The sequence below is a fragment of the Zea mays genome, chromosome 7 (assembly GCF_902167145.1).
Source record: "Zea mays cultivar B73 chromosome 7, Zm-B73-REFERENCE-NAM-5.0, whole genome shotgun sequence".
In the NCBI taxonomy this organism is placed as follows: Eukaryota; Viridiplantae; Streptophyta; class Magnoliopsida; order Poales; family Poaceae; genus Zea; species Zea mays.
In genome coordinates, this window is record NC_050102.1 from 111,170,947 (window position 1) to 111,188,588 (window position 17,642).

At 41.7% G+C, this 17,642-nt stretch overlaps 1 protein-coding gene and 2 pseudogenes across 7 annotated transcripts in view; all 3 read right to left on the minus strand.

Annotated features, from left to right (window-relative positions):
- Positions 1 to 7,154, minus strand: part of LOC115072891 (zinc-finger domain transcription factor) — a 28,515-nt gene extending 21,361 nt beyond the window's left edge. For 2 of the 6 annotated variants that reach the window (XR_004851298.1, XR_004851299.1), the window contains exons 1-11: positions 6,343 to 7,154; positions 6,149 to 6,260; positions 5,564 to 5,885; positions 5,413 to 5,476; positions 4,597 to 5,308; positions 4,098 to 4,427; positions 3,492 to 3,785; positions 3,338 to 3,410; positions 3,164 to 3,249; positions 2,929 to 3,048; positions 2,365 to 2,686 (exon numbers count right to left, since the gene is read on the minus strand). Coding sequence is in view for 1 of the 6 variants with exons in the window: in NM_001371038.1 (NP_001357967.1) it covers positions 2,929 to 3,048; positions 3,164 to 3,249; positions 3,338 to 3,410; positions 3,492 to 3,785; positions 4,098 to 4,427; positions 4,597 to 5,308; positions 5,413 to 5,476; positions 5,564 to 5,885; positions 6,149 to 6,260; positions 6,343 to 6,830 (2,601 nt within the window). In the remaining 5 variants the exon portion in view is untranslated. The remainder of the gene's footprint in view (positions 1 to 2,364; positions 2,687 to 2,928; positions 3,049 to 3,163; positions 3,250 to 3,337; positions 3,411 to 3,491; positions 3,786 to 4,097; positions 4,428 to 4,596; positions 5,309 to 5,412; positions 5,477 to 5,563; positions 5,886 to 6,148; positions 6,261 to 6,342) is intronic. The other 4 variants (XR_004851295.1, XR_004851296.1, XR_004851293.1 and 1 more) reach the window with 3 other exon arrangements.
- A 1,261-nt stretch (positions 7,155 to 8,415) lies between these two features.
- On the minus strand, positions 8,416 to 10,122 carry LOC103634089 (uncharacterized; annotated as a pseudogene).
- A 2,491-nt stretch (positions 10,123 to 12,613) lies between these two features.
- Positions 12,614 to 13,541, minus strand: LOC100278130 (protein phosphatase - histone acetyltransferase pseudogene; annotated as a pseudogene). Its single transcript, NR_157129.1, has one exon. The product of NR_157129.1 is annotated as a protein phosphatase - histone acetyltransferase pseudogene (transcript).
- Positions 13,542 to 17,642: the final 4,101 nt, after the last annotated feature.

Genomic DNA, 17,642 nt, shown 5'->3' on the forward strand with positions numbered 1-17,642 from the left:
AAAGGGCCTGCGGCCGCGACGGTAGGCGAGAGTGGTGGGCCGCGACAGCAGCCGGAGAAGGGGAAGGGGGTGACCGCGACGGCAGGCCGGAGATCTGGCCGCGAGGGCAGCACAGCGACGGCGCGATGGCGCCGAAAAATTGGATCAGGGTGGTTTAGACGTAAACCCTAACCCTAACCTGCTCTGTTACCATGTAACTAACCTGGATTAGGCGAGATAATGGCCCCATCAGGTACTGTAGCATATATATAGGCAGACAATAATATATGGGCCTTAACAAAAACAAGCCTCGAGATATTGTGCCCCTTAAGTATCTCAGTACGCGAAGCAAGTGACCATAATTAACTGAAGTAGGCACAGAGACAAACTGACTCAGAATATGAACAACATGTGCAATATCTAGTCGAGTGATAGTGAGATAGACTAGACTGTCGACTATATGACGATATCTGGATGGATCCTTCAATGGTGAACCATCATTCGGATAAAGTTGTAAGTGAATATCCATGGGTGTTGCAGTTGTGCGATTATCACTCAGACCAGAGCGAGCAATAAGATCTTGGGTGTATTTGGACTGTGAGAGATAGTATCCCTTTGTAGATTGTAATACCTCAATACCAATGAAATATCCAAGAGGGCCCAAATCAGACATCTTAAAATGCTCACTAAAATGTTTTACTTGAGAAATATGGTCTGGATCATCACCAGTAATCAGCATGTCATCAGCATATAAAAGGAGCAAAGTGCGCCTCGTGAAGAGGAATGGAGAAATAAAGAAGGGTCATGATCGCTAGGTGAAAAACCAGCATCCCTTATTATAGTGACAAACCTTTGAAACCAAGCACGAGGGGCTTGTTTAAATCCATATAAAGCTTTTCTTAGAGGACAAACATGTCCAGAAGGAATATCAACACCTGAAGGTGGGTGCATATAAACTTCTTCATGTAAATCACCATGAAGAAAAGCATTTTTGACATCTAGCTGAGAGATAGTCCATGAAGAAAATGCCGCGACAACAATCAAAGTACGAACAGTTGTCATATGTGCAACCGGTGCAAAGGTTTCATCATAATCTAGTCCCTAAGTCTACTGAAAATCTCTTGCCACAAGACGAGCTTTATATCGCTCAACTGAACCATCAGATTTGGTCTTAATCTTAAAGACCCATTTACATGTTATAGGGATTGCATGTGATGGTAAAGGAACAAGATCCCAAGTACCCGTACGATCAAGAGCATCCAACTCTTCTTTCATAGCAAGCCACCTTTCATGAATACCAGAAGCTTCATGATAATTAGATGCTTCACTAATTACAGCAGCAGCACTAGGAAATCCATAGCGATCTGGAGGTTCAATTGTACTACGATCACGAAGATGATATCCCTGGTGATTTGGTAATGCATCAGCAAACTGTGACCCATCATTAATCTGTAGACCATCAGAAACAGCTGGAGAGTCATCATTGTTAGTACAAACATCAACAACAGGTTCATCATCAGGACAGGCCGTGGAACTAGTGCGAGGACGACAAATGTAGGTTCTGGTAACTGGTGGTTTAGATGCAAAGTTTGAAGTGGGTGCTGAAGTAGAAGGATTTGTAATGGGAATGAGAACATCAGGTGTGGATGTTGGATTTGATGGTGTAGTGGAAGATGAAGACCCAGATGAAGACCCAGGTATGAAAATAGCTAGTAGTTGCTAGTAGCTAGAAAATAGGAGATTTGTTTAGAAGATAAGCTCACGTGCAGCAACAGATCAGAGCTGGCCGCTGCTAGCAAATAGGGATAAGTTGTTAGGAAGTTGTTTAGATAAGTATAGAGAATAAATAGGGGTTGGTTACGCCGGCCTGGCTAAATATAAAGCAGGTGGCTGTTTCAATAGGGCAAGCAAGAATTTCCTATCTCCTTTCTCCTATTGTTCCTCTCCAATCTCACCTCCTTCACAATTGGGTTACCGGGCAAAATCCCCGTCGCCTTTGCTGACCGCGATTACAAGCTCTGTAGTCGGGGCCTGCTGTCTTGGGCATTGGAGCCCTTGACATACGGAAAGCAAACACACAGTTAAATCACCAACTTATTAACCATAAATATTGTGATATTGTCTTTAACTCTTGATGCTTGTTGTATTGTGTAATATAAATTGTATATACTATATCCTATTACTAAATACTATATATGTCCAGAAACAGATGAATGCCTAGCTCGACTAGGCTCGGTTAGTCGATCTGGTCGACGACTAATCGCGACTAGTCAGTAGCTATACGACTAGGTTCGACTAGACAACTTAAAAACATTGCTTGCTAGAACTAAAGACCTTTTCCCATGAACCCTAGCAACTAGATGAATGAACAATAGTGTAGTATACCTTCGGGATTTGTCGAGCTCGCCATTAGGGTCGGTTGTTCTTCACCGCAACGGCGAGATGAGAGTGACGGGTTCACATACAGATGGTAAACCTCGCACGACCTTCCCTTCACTTCCCATGCGCAAATCTAGATCGGATAAGTGTATATTGGCGTGGGGTATACCGGGGAACGATGGTTCCCGAGCCGGCACCCCCTAGCCTTTTAATGTCGCACGGGCGTGAAAGAGGGCCGCAACCATTGTGGTTGTTGCACCGCCGATCAAGGCACTGGAGACTCGGATAGAAGCAGTTAGGATAAGTCCAAACCGAGTCTGAGATCAACCTAACACAGAAATGATGCATTTGTGTTATTAATTAAATATTTAAATGCATGGCATGCATGCTATGTTGTGATTGTATTTAGGACTTTAGGTCCTTATGTTTTTGTATACATTGCACTTTTTGAAATGCTGAAGCAACGGTGACCAACCATGTGAGCTTATCCCTGTGTAGATGGTCTGTCGCTGATACCAACGAGCTGATAAGAGGACAAGTTCAAGATGGATGTGCATTAAAGGTCTGTACCTCTAGTTTATCTTCTTTTGCCCTGTGGCCCACTGGAAGTCTCCGGAAATCCTCGGTTAAGCTGAGACATTGCTGAATGTTCTCTGGTGATACAAAATCCAGAGCTATCTTGGTGCAAGACTGCAGTCATTACACATTCAACCAGAACATATCAAAATTGAGTAGAACTTCTCCTAATCATAATCTATCTGCTGCATTTAACTTGGGATATGTAAGAGTGCATTGGCAAGCTTACCTTTAGATTCCGTACTTGATGAGGACACCCAGCAGGTATGAAAACCGCATCTCCAAGTCTTTGCACAAAGGTCCATGGCTCGATTCCTACAACAGCACATCAAAATTTCAAGTACTGAGCGCTCAACCACTCAGACAAAAGAATTTATAAATACAAATAGATGGGCCGACCCACCATACTCCTCCTTGAGCTTTCTCTTGTGTTTGTTGGTCAGATAAAATGTTTCATCATGTACAGGGTTAAATATCTGCAATAAAAATAAGTGTCATAAAGAGAAAAACGTCTATGGTTTTTACCAAGCTCATTCACAGAAAAAATTAACATTAACCTTTTCAACTGGACAACAGTACATATGGCGAAATTCTTTGGAATGTTTTGTGAGGTACTCTTTCAGCTTTCCAACATCCTCCCTCCTAAAAATATCCCATAGTGCACCTCCACCATCCTCGCAGGAAACTGATGATATATGAGCATGCTCCATGCTTGTTTTATTTCCATCTATTGATGAATTCCCCAAGCATTCCTTTTTATCTTGTTCTGCATGCCTTATTTTCAAATCTCTTATCCCCTCTTTTTGTTCTTCAGAAGGCACAACTTTGGCAGTATGCATTAAAACATTAACCTAACAATGGTCAAAATTATATTAGAGTTAAAGAAAAGAAGAGCACAACAAGATGCCATGCATTCTCTATGGATAGCATAAGAGTGTGCTGAAGTTCTCTTGTATAATCAACCAATGGTAACAGGTGAGATAGTCTCTATTTGGGTTACTATTGGGTCTATAGAATTTCCTGATTTAAGTCACCAGGGAAAAAGGTACAATTGGAAAAAAAAAATCTGAACAAATAAAAAAATCAAGTACTTCATGGACACAATTGAGTATAATATAATTATGTCCACTAGATGCTGAAGTTGTTCTCAGTTATTTACTTACTGCATCAGACAAATCACAATGAAGCTTTGTAACAGAATCTCCTCTAATGAGTTCCTCTGCATAGCCATAAGCTATATATGATTTTGGGCCCATGTCAAGCTTTAAGACGTCACCAGGAAGCAATGCAGAGACATTTAGTAAACCAGATTTCAAATTTGTGTATGGTTGAAAAGGCAAAGAATTGATGTACGTCTTTCCATGGGAAGGCAAAATATTCTCAAAATGGTCTGAAGTAGGCCAATCCTTCAATTTAAGCATTTCAGGCCAAAGATTATGATACATCCGACCATGATAATACCCATTGAAAAAGTCCTTGGCACTTATCTCAACCTGCATATATAAACAGATAATATAAGATTTCCAACTTCATTTTACACTGAAAATAAAAAGGATACACTGGTCAGAGTCTATCAGTCCACTATTTCAGCCTTGACATAAACAATCAAACTGCAAACAAGTATAGCATAGTTTTGTAGTCATAGGCATGTATTGTACTAACCTCACAACAAGACATACAATCAGTGGTTTTCACACTTTTCATCTCAGAACTAGTATTGGCGTCATGTACTTCAGCCCACATTTTTTCAGGCTCCCATCTCAAATCAGACATTTCACTGAGCACCCCTTGCACTATTACAGGCTCTCCTTTCACCCAGTGCTTTTGGAAGTGCTTGAGATCATCTGGCCCACCATTATCTGATATTGGACAGTATATGTTGTTATCTGTGGAGTTCTCTCTGGTGGCAGCTTTCCTTGAACTTACATTATTAGCTGAACATGAGCATTCACATATATCTATACTGGAAATATCAGAAGGTTCTATCTGGTTGCTCAGCCGCAATGCTTCCATTTCAAGCTTAATTAACCTATCTGTTTCAAAAATTTGTTTCAACTCAAGAACATGGTTACCACACCCATCTAGTTCAGATGGAGGGCAATAAATGGTCCCACCAGGATCAGCTTCCCACTTGATAGACTTAGATTGGTAACTAGACAAACCTGTTTCTCTGTCATTTTCTAGATTAGGTGGCTTACAATCACCACCATGCATATAGTCAATTCCTCTACTCTTATGCTCAGGTACCAGTCCCTTTTGACAATTGATCTTAAGAAAATTTCCACGGAGCTCCTTACAACAACTGATGCACAACTCGTACGAGCAGTTTGAGCAGCTTCTATGCAGATCAAATATTGACGTTTTGCAATTGTTACTGGTGCACATGCAAAGGAGATGATAGTTTAAAGACTTACAATACCAAAAACTATAAGCAAGAAACATATAACATTATTCATAATAACTGAAAGCGTCTAGTACCAGAACACCCTCTCATCATTCCAGGAGACAGCTTTCTCAACAATCAATTCCGACAATTGCAATCCTGTTTGGTGAAAAGAAGGGGATAATATTTAAAATCATTTCAAAACCACAAATAACTGGTAAGTCATTTAATAAGAATATGTTTAACCTCGAATTTTGGCTTCTGCTTCTCTTTCTTCCATCTGGTCCTTGTTGAGTTGTGTCAAACAAGGCAACAGGTAGTGCAATAGGTAGCTTGCGTATTTGCGTTTTGTTTCAGGGTCAACCTCCTCAGCCCTCACATCTGATGTATCCACTTTGGCCCACATGGCAGACACATTATTCATCCTATTTGTAGTCACAAAGGAGAGTCCAATTTCTTTAGTACATGGTGCTGCACTATGAGCCTGGGGTGATATCACACCTGCAGAAGTGGGCCTCTTTTCCCTTTTAGATGATTCATTGCTATTGCATTTCCTCAAAACCAAGTTCTACAGGGCAGAAAATAAACATTTTCAGAACTCAGACAACTATGATATATTTTCAGCTTATATTATAGTCTGGTAAAAAAAATCCTCAACCTGTGACAGAGTTCACTGTGGCAATCTAACAGAATGGAACACAAAAAGGAAGAACAATGCTACCTAAACACGAAACCACAGGAAATTCAGAAACACAAATGCCTCAAATCATGCTGAGCTGCAGTCTGCAGATGTATTTATGTACTAGAGTGGTGAACTCAGAAAGCGGTCACCTCGGGTCCAAGCTGCTTATCCCTATCCTTGTTAAGGCATCGCGTACAATTGCAGAGTCCACGGCAGAAGGGGCACTGCTCTCTAACAGCATCCGGTGACATCATCGCGTACCTGCAGAAGCACAAAGTCTCTTGACGATTCCTAGAAAGAACAGAACAGTGCGCGATTGTGGCATAGAAGGAATCCGCATTACCTGTTCCTGATGCAGAGGTCGCAGTAGATCCTCTCGTCACAGCACTGGCACCTGACCATCTCCTTCAGACGCTTGACCCTCTTGCACTGGTGGCACGACCTCCTAGCCCCCGGCTTCCTCCCGCCGCCTCCTCCTCTGCCACTGGTGCTCGGAGCCACGTTCTCCCCTTCCTCCTTCCTCACCCCGTTTTCCTCCTTAACTCCCGCCGCCGCAGCAGCAGCATTGAAGCCATGTTCTGGCGAAGGCTCGGCTGTCCCCGGGCACGGCTCTGACTGTGATCGCGCGGGCGCGGGCGCCATCGCCGCAGCGGCGCGGCGCCGCTTGGGTCCCGAGCGTCTCCGAGGAGCGGACCTCTTCCGCTTTCCCCTTCCCTTCCTCTCCATATCGAGAGCCCAGTCCTCGTCCTTGCCATCCTCGTCGCCCACACCTGGGCTCTCGTCATCCATCGCCCACTCTAGCGGCCCGATCCTGAGCTCCACCGCCGTCATGGCCAGGACACGGCGGCAGGAACACGGCGCGGCAGATCGGCCGACGACGCGAGGTCTGAGAATCTATCAAATCAGGAGCAAAGCCTACGCGGATCGACGGGATGTATTGGGTTGGGTGCGATTGAGCTCAGGCCTCAGGCGGTGAGGCGGATGGATTTGGATGGAATTTTGAGTCCTTATTATTTTTAGGTGCGTCGTCGTTGGCGTTGGGCTGCGCGCCGCGCTAGGAGCGGTCGCGACCGTGGGAGCACGTGGAGCGCGCGGGGGGCAAGCGAGACCGTGAATGAAACCCACGGGCCCAAAACGGGTCGTCGTTTCTGCGGGGGAACATGTTTGGTTCACATGGCATTCCTACTATTGCAACAACTCAATCGATTATATGTTTATATTGATTTTGAATAGTTTTTACCTAAACGAATTTTATAGAAGCTGGCTGAAAAGCTGACGCGTTTGGCAGTCCGTAGCAGCTTTTGGTGGCCAGAAGCTGTAAAAAGCTGAAACAAATAGGGGCATGACCTGATCTCGAGTCTCGACACTACTCTTTCTCTCTGCTGGAACTGGAAGGTGCAAGCTGAGCTGGGATCTGCGGCAACCGGCAGGGGAAACTATGATCTGTTTTGCCTGCCTTACTTTTTTTCTTGTTTCAATTCCGGAAAAAACGAGGAAGCAGGACAGGGCCAAGCCGGCCAGGGCCTGCGCCAGCGCCAGCGCCACTCGCCCCTACGCTCCAACGGGTGCCATCAAGCCATTTCTAAGGTTGTGTTTAGATCTCAATTTTTAAAAAAACTGAAACTCGCTTTTTTAAAAAAAAGAAGGTGTTTGGATCTATTTAGTTTCTTAAAAGCTTATTTTAGCAGGGAGATTAATTTCTTGGTTTTTAATAAAATGATAAATTAGTTTTTAGAAACTAAATAAAAAATTGATTTGTTTGGAGGCCTTTCAACTTCTAAAAACCAGTTTTTAAGAAACTAGGTGATCTATACAGGGCCTAAGACGGTCTCGAACTGACAGTGTAAAATATGGAATGTGAGACTATAGATGACAGTGTGTAGTTTTAAATAGGGGGTAGAATAAGAGATCTACTAGAGATAGCCTAACAAACTAGTAAAATGCATGTGCATTGTGATAGCACATAAGAATAAATATTACACTTTGTCTTAGTTAAAAGTTTGAGAAATGTATGAGTTGAAAAGAAGTTTAACCCTCTTTTTTATAACTCATTGGATCGCTCGTCCTTCTTTACCTAGCGGAATGGTACTAAGTGGGAGCGCTCTGTTGTGTGCGGTTTCCTGTCATGTTGGGCTTGGATAGTTTCTTGGCCAATCTTGTGGGAGTAACCCCACTAATAGAGGCTTAGGTGGTTTTCATGGTCTATCTATGGGTAACAGTCCACGCTGGACTACCGTCGAAATTGGTGCTTCATAGTAATAATACTAGTCATATGTCTGTGCATTGCTACAATTTTTATATATGACATAGGATACATTTTGTTTTCATAAAGCACAAAATATATGTTTTCTATTGATTGGGTGGGTGTGAATGTGGAGCCAACAACCAAGATTCAAACACCCACTTATACATGATTTTACCTTATTTTTACATAAAGCAGAAATATAAGGCTTCCCAAAAGGAGATCTTGCACCCTTATATCATTTGCCCTTTCAGCAAGAGATAATAAACATTAGATGGTTTCAATGATATTTTTGTTGTCTCTCTGAAGGATATTATGAAGAATCACTTCAAATAATTGCTGGGGCTTTGGTGGTTGCAATATATTTCTGTCAAATAAAATAAATCTTTCCAAACTGATCCGACCGTGCTAAGGCAAATGAAGCAGCACTACAGGCCTCATGCACCCTTGAAATGGAGCACCAAGTTCATTGAATGTTTTTAGCGTGGTAATCGTGTGGTGCTGTGACATCTCAGAACCATTGCCTAGAAGCACAAGAAGTTTCTTATCAATTCTTGATTCAATCATAGTCTTAACAGCCTTTAGCTTTTCAACCTTTGTCAAATATGCAAGTCTTGCAAACACATTTTCATACATTGCTCATTTTCTGCAAACAAGAGATCTGCAATTTGATCCATGGGAATTCTTGCCAAATTTCATCAGCAATTGCGCCATCAACATGCTCAAATATCTTGGCCAGAATAGAAGATGGCTAGAGTTGAAGTATCTTAATAGGCACCAAGAAGATCAATTAATCTAACTATGGAACCTACTATTTCAAGAGAGCAAGTAAGATTTATGTAGTCTGCTGGAACAAATATAACTGCAATTGCAGTAGTGACTGTAAAAATAAGATCTGGTGATCCTATGGAAATTATCTCTGCTATTCGAGGGACAAGTATTTTACTGAACCCAATTCTACTTGCCTCAAATTCATAAGGGGATATGCATGACATCAAAGCTTGAGTTGTATTTGCCAATTAAATATCAATGTCCATGAATTCTAGCAGAGAAAAGAATGATCCCATCTTTCGTTCAGCTGGCCTTTTCATACACTCTTTGACAAAAAACAAAAGGCCAAGGAGCTACAAATGATGCATACTATGAAACCGAATTAGATAAAAGAGCACGAGTAACATCATTTGTTTTTTGTTCTCATGGTACATCTACATATTTTTTATTGACGTATGGAACTGGACCAGGTGCACAAGTTGCATATTGGGAGGTTGGATATGGTTTTCTCCCATTTTTTCACTCTGGTTTCCTACGTCAGAGCTTGCCCATGACAACAACTGTAAGAGGATGGAGACCACACTGATCCAACAATACTTCTGCGACAGGCTGTGAAGTATAGAGAAGGTAAACGCCCAAAAGCCATGGTGTTTGGAATTTTTAGTTATTCTATTTTTCATGATGTATCTTCCTCTAACATGTCTTAATTTGCAAATTTGGCATAACTACTGATTGAAAAATATATGTATGTGAAAAAATACTAAGCATATTTGTGAAGTTAAACATGATGTTACTTAAGAAAATATGTTGTTAACAGAATAAGATTAATATTGAAATGGAAACATATGTAAATTAGAATCATCCGACAAAGCTAAGAGATGTCCATGCTTTGAGAACCTTTTTCAGATCATGACCTCAGAAGTAGCTCTCCAAGACTCATCGAAGGCTGCCGCAATTCCACAAATACATGGCATGCATCCTCATGACCGTCGTCGCCGCCATAAACATGGACAACTCAATTCCCTTCTCCATCAATTTAGAAACGAGCAAACAAGCAGTCGATCACTCACCCCCATACGCACCAATCTGACTCTCAAGCTTCGTTCGCATACCGCTAGCACTCCACCTATAGCTACCAATCGAGACCTCCCCGGTCTAAGCAGATCGATTGATCATCAGAGTTAGAGAGTTAGTGGTACGAGTACCTTAACTACCATGGAACGATGGGGCATGATGTAGAGCGGATAGCGCCTCCAAACGCGGAATGACACCCCCACCACGCCGCTCTGTAAGGAAAATGGACCCGAGCCATTTGGCTAAAGGAATTTTGGTGTATGATGATCAACATAGCCTGTGCACTAATGTGTTTGCTAGTGTTTATGATTGTAGTTCACAGGATGCTAAAGTGACTTGGACTAAGGCATTGAGGAAAGCAACACCTTAAAAGAAGACATTAAGAAGACCATAAGTGAAGATCAACAAGTATCAAGCAAAGTCCAAGAAATGAAGAAAAGTGTTTCCACTGGCGGACCGTCCGGCTGAGAGCATAGGATTGTCCGGTGCACCAGGGAACAGTAGCCCAACGGCTAGTTTGTCACACCCAGATTTAAGGGGCAAACCCGGGCGCATCTCAAATGTGTGCTAGGATCAAGTCTCAAACATATGATGACTCATCATACAGAAACGAATGTCACATCTTTAATATATAATAGAGTTAAGTACAAAATAGTTAAATAATTACATCATACGAAGACAACGATCCAGCAACCATAGTTGACTGGGAGACGATGACCTAGACCTCTCACGAATCTCTAGGGGTGGATATCGAGCCAGCTCCTCATCTTGTGGTACCTGTCCTTGACCTAGTGGATGTGAGTACAGCAAGGGTGAGCTCACATATGTTCATCGCTCAACAAGTTATGAGGAATAATGTGCATGAGCTCACTTACGGTGGGGCTCATGTGAAGTGTAAGGCTTACCAAAAGAGATGGTTAAAGCTGCGCATTGCTTTTAAAGTTGGTCAAAGTTTTATTAGCAGTTACTAAGTATAAGTAGGTACCAACCCAAATAAATAAGAGATCATAATTAATAATAACACCCACAATGCAATGCGAATGACAAATTAAGTTTAGTTCCATAAATTACTCATGTGAGGGTTTGAGCCGCTCAAGACCGTGAGCACGACTGATATACCAGCTTTACACTCTGCAGAGGTTGTGCATCTTTACCCACAAGTCGTGTTACCCATCTGCCACGGGGTCATGAATTCCATACATCTCTACCGAGGAGACGAGGCAGGGTAGCACTACGAGGCCTTTACAAAGTTCCACTAGCTTCAGAAAACCCCCTATGGTTCTGAGAAGGGCAATATAGGAATCCCTCATCCGAAAAGCCATCGCAACATGATCGACCCGAGAACCTCCCTATATCACAGCTCCTCTACCGCCCTTGCCCCTTTCGAGTAAGGTAGTCCTCCACTAGCTTTTCTAATTAGTCGGTCAAGGGCGTCCCATACCACCCTTGTGGTAGCATTGTTTTCCCGGGTGGTCGCTCCATGTTCCAATTAACATAATGATCTTATCATGAACAATAATTAAAACAACAACAAAATTGGAACATAATCATAATATAACATTAATTTCCCAAAACCAGGTAGAGCAATAGCAAATCTACCCAATAGTTCTTTTGTTTGCAAGGTGTGGGATAAACAATGCTAGAGAAACCTATTGGTTCCCATCAAATTAACCTGAGCATGTCACAGTGATTAACAGGAACATTATTAGGTAGAGAAAAGTGATCAAGGGCACAACTTGCCTTAGACTTGAGATTCCAGATACCAAGTTGGTCTTCGGGTGACTCGTAACCTCGTTGCTACTTGTAGCAATACATACAAATAGACAAGAAGTACAAAAAAAATAACAGTACACCAAATATGAGAGCAAACATCATAAGAATATTCTATGCGCTGGTACGAGATCGTAGGTTCGAGAACTACTAAATTCGGAGTTTCGGTGAAAAAGCTATGGTTTTCGGAAGACCTATGTGATTAAATATGAGACTAGGTCATAAGTTGATTATTATAATTCATGTGAGAAACATAAATAAATAATTAACTTTAACTTTTAATATTTGATTAGAAAACCTATTTACTCGGATTATGATTATAGACAAATAAACTTTGATTTAGAAGATTAATCTACTAAACATAGATAAAACGAATAGCTAATTACAAAAGTAAGTGATATGATACATATTAGGGTTATACTGTGTAGGCAATATTATTATGAATCTAACGCAATTCGAATGGGTCAAATTGGAGTAAAAATGGATGAGATATGGGTTAGACAAGTTTCCAGGTATTTTAATATTAATTTATACTTAAAATAGCTTCCGGGGGTCTATTTGAAAAGTCCAGGGGTTGAACTATAATTTAAAAAGTTAATTCTGAGGCTTCCTATATAAAATAGGACGGCGAGTTATTTTTACGCTTCTCTGGGGTTTCTTTCGCAAAATGAACTGGTGAAGGGGGGCGGCAATCCCCCACCGTTGGATCTCAATCTAATGGCTGCCATCAGATCGGTCTATCTAATGAACCGGTATGTGATATGTACCGCATGATCTAAAACACGCGGCCACGATTTAATTAGCCATGATCAGATCTAGATCGCCAGCCACAATCCGGCGACACACATCCACTTAAGGGCTTGTTCGGTTATTTTCAATTCATATGGATTAGAGGGGATTGATACGGATTGGAGGGGATTTTGACTTACTAGGAATTAAAACCCCCTCAATCCCCCTCAATCCATATGGATTGGGGTAGAACCGAACAAGCCCTAAGTTGAAGTGTTACGCTTCATCTAATCCGATCCGCCCATGGCTGGATCAACGTCATGTGTTCATCACTCACGCCCACGGTCACTAGGACGGCGGAGCACGCGACACCCCGGTGGACCATCGCCAGCGATGAGCCATCTAGCCAACCCGAGGTCTAATCCTGATAAAAACAGTACTATACATAGAGGGGAACAAGGCGGATTTGGAGGAAGCTCACTTATCGAGAATTGCTCAGTATATAATCCCGATGACTACACAAAGTGGCATTGCGGTAGTGTTGGTGCGACGACGAAGAAGTCCGGCCATCCCGATGTCTCATGCACACCAATTATCCTCCCCGCCTGATCCATTCGCACGGTCGGACGTCCTCGACTGCACCGCATCCTCTGAACGGCGGTGGAGGCAAGGGATGGCGGCGGTGGCACGAGTTCTCCCACATGCGTTCACAGTGGCCCTCTGCTTTGGTGCGGTTCCTTATCGACCCCCATGCGATGGACTAGAGGGGTCCCAGCATGGGTATTTATGCTCGAGGGGGAGGAGGATCCGGTTGGAAGAGTCCGTGCGGAGGGGGTGCGAATCACAGCTCCCAGCTTCGGTTAGCGCAAGATGCGGAGAAGGTTTGGGAGGGAAGGGGATAGAGCTAGCCAACAGCCCCCACATGGCGTGACACGGTCAGCGTGGGGCGCACCAACGCGTCAGGCTGAGGCGTGGGCCCTGCCCAACAACGACAGCGGCGAGAGGGCGCGGGCTGTTGGGCTGGCATGGGCGCAAAAGACCGGGTCGTCTGAGTGATTTTGGCCCAAGAGCACATATTTTTCTTTTTGTTTCTGTTTTTCTTTAATTTATCAAATTTCATTCAAATCTACAAATCCAAATCTATATTGAATTCCCAAACTTACTTTTTAATGCAGAAAAACAAATCCAACATGATGCAAAGCTTTTAAGGTTACTTTATTTATTTGTTGTTTATTTATTAGTTTGCTTATTCATTTAGGCTAAATGCTTCAAACATATAATAAGGAATAAATCACATGTTATTTATTTTAGGAGATTTTCATTAAATGTGTGCTGAATTAAGAATTAGTTCAAAAATGAATATTTGTTTCTTACTTATTTTGAGGGAAAGACATATATATATATATTATGTTCATGAAAGATATTCCTCTTTAACAAATAGATTATGCTTTCTTTTCTGAATTAAATTCCAAATTTAAAAGTTTTAGGATGTATATCTCTAACTTGTTTTAGTATTTCCATCTACTTATTTTAGGAGGAGATAACTCCAAATTATAGAAAGAAAAATATTCTAGTTTGAAATCTTTGGAAAATTATATTATATCCCCAAAATGAGATTTTGAGGTTTTATAAAATCTACCCCATAAAATAATCTCGTCCTCGAGATTAGTAGGAAAGGGATGTAGATGGTTTTGCTATAATTTAAATTCTAGTTTTCCAAATAGCTCAAAGATCAAAAGTTTTTTTAATACCAATTAGTAGGTGATTATGAGAAAATAGGGATATCTTCTATGTTTGGCTATTATGTAGAAGTAGATAAGGTTGTGGTAAGAAAGATTATGGTAAGGAAAAGATTCCAACACAGATGGGGATGTTGAATTATCACGCAATCTGGTTTGACTCTTATCCTTCCTTGATGAGGTTGAGCTCTTCTTGAGTCTTGGTGTCTCCATCGAGTTAGGGACCTTCGGTCATAGTGCCTTCATCTGGGTTAAAAAGGTTTATATACGTAGAGGGCTGGGCAACATGATATAGGTTGAACAAGGCTTACTTTGCCTTTAGGTTATGATAGATGGATTAGGTAATCTATCAGGTAGGTCAGGTAGTTGTGCATGATTGAGTTGGTCTAAGGCACTAATTTAGGTTAAAACATGTATATAGGAGTAGGGTCTAATTTATTTCACCACTATTAAGTGACTAACATAATATTAGGTTGTATTTAGATTAGATGGTCTCTAGATTAGTTTGGTATGCCTAGATAGGATCTGATTAGATCATGGTAGTTACACTTGGGATATAAGTATGCTTACTAGGACAAGAAGAATCCACTAGGATGAGATAGAATCTTCTAAGATAAGATGGATCTATTACGGTGGATATATTTTAATGGGGAATAATGTAAGTTGTCTTATAGACATTTTTATGCCTATCTATATATGCAGATGCAATTGTGGAGATTACCCCACAAATCATCACACTCAATCAAAGAACCAAATCAGAAAGATATCATAAGGACAAGCATTCAAGCGTATAAATACCTACAAAAATAGTTTTGTTTTTATTTCTAAGATTAGGTCTCCTATTCCTAAGGGTTACTTTAGGTACAGGATTTCAAAGTGTGAAATCCACTTTTGTGTTTTAGAAGAGAAAAGGTAAGAGTAATCAGAGTAAAACAACAATAGATGAGGAAAGATTAAGGTAAGTTTAGAAAGAATCAGAGTAGCAAAGGTAAGTAGGTAAGGGTTTTATTCAGTTTTATCTAGGTTACGTCCTACAGTCAACATTTCTCTGATACCACTTCCGTCACACCCGGATTTAAGGGGCAAACCCGGGCGCATCTCCAATGTGTGCTAGGATCAAGTCTCACACATATGATGACTCATGGTACAGAAACAAATATCACATCTTTAATATATAATGGAGTTCTGTACAAAATAGTTAAATAATTACATCATACGAAGACAACGATCCAGCAACCATAGTTGACTGGGAGACGAAGACCTAAACCTCTCACGAATGTCATCGCGACATTCTTCATGCTCCTCATCTTGTGGTACCTGTCCTTGACCTGGGGAGATGTGAGTACAACAAGGGTGAGCTCACATACGTTCATTGCTCAACATGTTGTGGGGAATAATATGCATGAGCTCATTTACGGTGGGGCTCATGTGAAGTGTAAGGCTTACCAAAGGAGATGGTTAAAGCTGAGCATTGCTTTTAAAGTTGGTCAAAGTTTTATTAGCAGTTACTAAGTATAAGTAGATACTAACCCAAATAAATAAGAGATCATAATTAATAATAACACCCACAATGCAATGCAAATGACAAATTAAGTTTAGTTCCATAAATTACTCATGTGAAGGTCCGAGCCGCTCATGACCGTGAGCTTGGCTGATATACCAGTTTTACACTCTGCAGAGGTTGCACATCTTTACCCACAAGTCGTGTTACCCATCTGCCATGGGGTCATGAATCCCATACATCTCTACTGAGGAGACGAGGCAGGGTAGCACTACGAGGCCTTTACAAAGTTCCACTAGCTTCAGAAAGCCCGCTACGGTTTCTGAGAAGGGAAATATAGGAATCCCTCGTCCGAAAAGCCATCGGAACATGATCGACCCGAGAACCTCCTGTAAGGAAAATGGACCCTGGGACGTTTGACTCAAAAGGTTTTGGTGGTTGATGATCAACATAACCTGTGGACTAATGTGTTTGCTAGTGTTTGTATTTATAGTTCACAGGATGCGAAGAGGATTGGACTAAGGCGCTGATGATGCAACACCTCAAAAGAAGACAGAAAAAGAGCTTAGAAGTCCAAGACTCAAGAACAAAAGAAGCACAAGGAAACAAAACAACGAAGAAATCCATGAAGTGGGCAGTCAGCCGGTGCACTGGTGGTGCACCGGACAGTGAATAGTGCTTGTCCGGTGTGCACCAGACTGTCTGGTGGGACACCCGGACAGTCTGCGCAGAGAGGCCCACAACGGGCGCTCTCGGGTTGTAGCACCGGACTGTCCGGTGTGCACCGGACAGAATAACAGTGGTCGGATCCAATGGTCGACTGCTACAGACCTCAACGGTCGACTGACGTGGCAGGGTACCCCACAACGTTGTCTAGTGTGCACCAGAAAGTCATGTGCGCCCGTCGACAAAAAGTTGTTGCTTCTGTCCAACGGCTATAATTGGGGGAGAATGCTATAAATACCTCCCAATCGGCTATTTCAAGGTGTGGGAGCCCAAGCAACATACCAAGGCATATTGTAGACATTTCCAAGTGCTCATACACCCAAGTGCTTAATAGAATCACTCAGTGATTAGCGTAAGTGCTTTGCGAAGTGCTTAGGTTAGTTAGACCGCTTTTGCGCTTGCTCTTGGTGAACCCTAGTTAGTTGAGTGAGTTTAGAAAAACCACACAACCCCTCGGCTCTTGTGTGAGCTGTTGTAATTGTGGCATGTGGGGCGAGAGTCTTGCGAGACGGTGACAACCGAGTTTGTGTCATGGTCGCCACCGTGTAATGAAGGGAACGAGGCCCACGATTTTCGGACGGAAGCTCGATAGTGGAGACGGCGGGGAGCATCCAAGAGGAGCCGGAAGCGAAGCACCACTTGCGCGTGGAGAAGGCCTGCGGCTCTCTACGGATGTAGCACCTCAAAATATCATTTGTTTGTGAATATAATATAATTTTTCCAAAGATTTTGAACTACAATATTTTTTTTGAATTCCTATAATTGGAGTAATCTCCTCCTAAAACTGGTAGATGGTAATACTAAAACATGTTAGAGATATACATCCTAAAACGTTTAAATCTGGAATTCGATTCAGAAAAGAAAGCATAACCTATTTGTTAAAGAGAAATATCTCTCCTAAACTATACAATTGAAAACACTTTTCAAATTAAAGTATTCAAGTAACTCTTAATATATATATATATACATATATATATATATATATATATATATATATATATATGTGTGTGTGTGTGTGTCTTTCCCTCAACGTAAGTAAGAGACAAATATTCATTTTTGAACCAAATTTTAATTGAGCACACACTTAATGA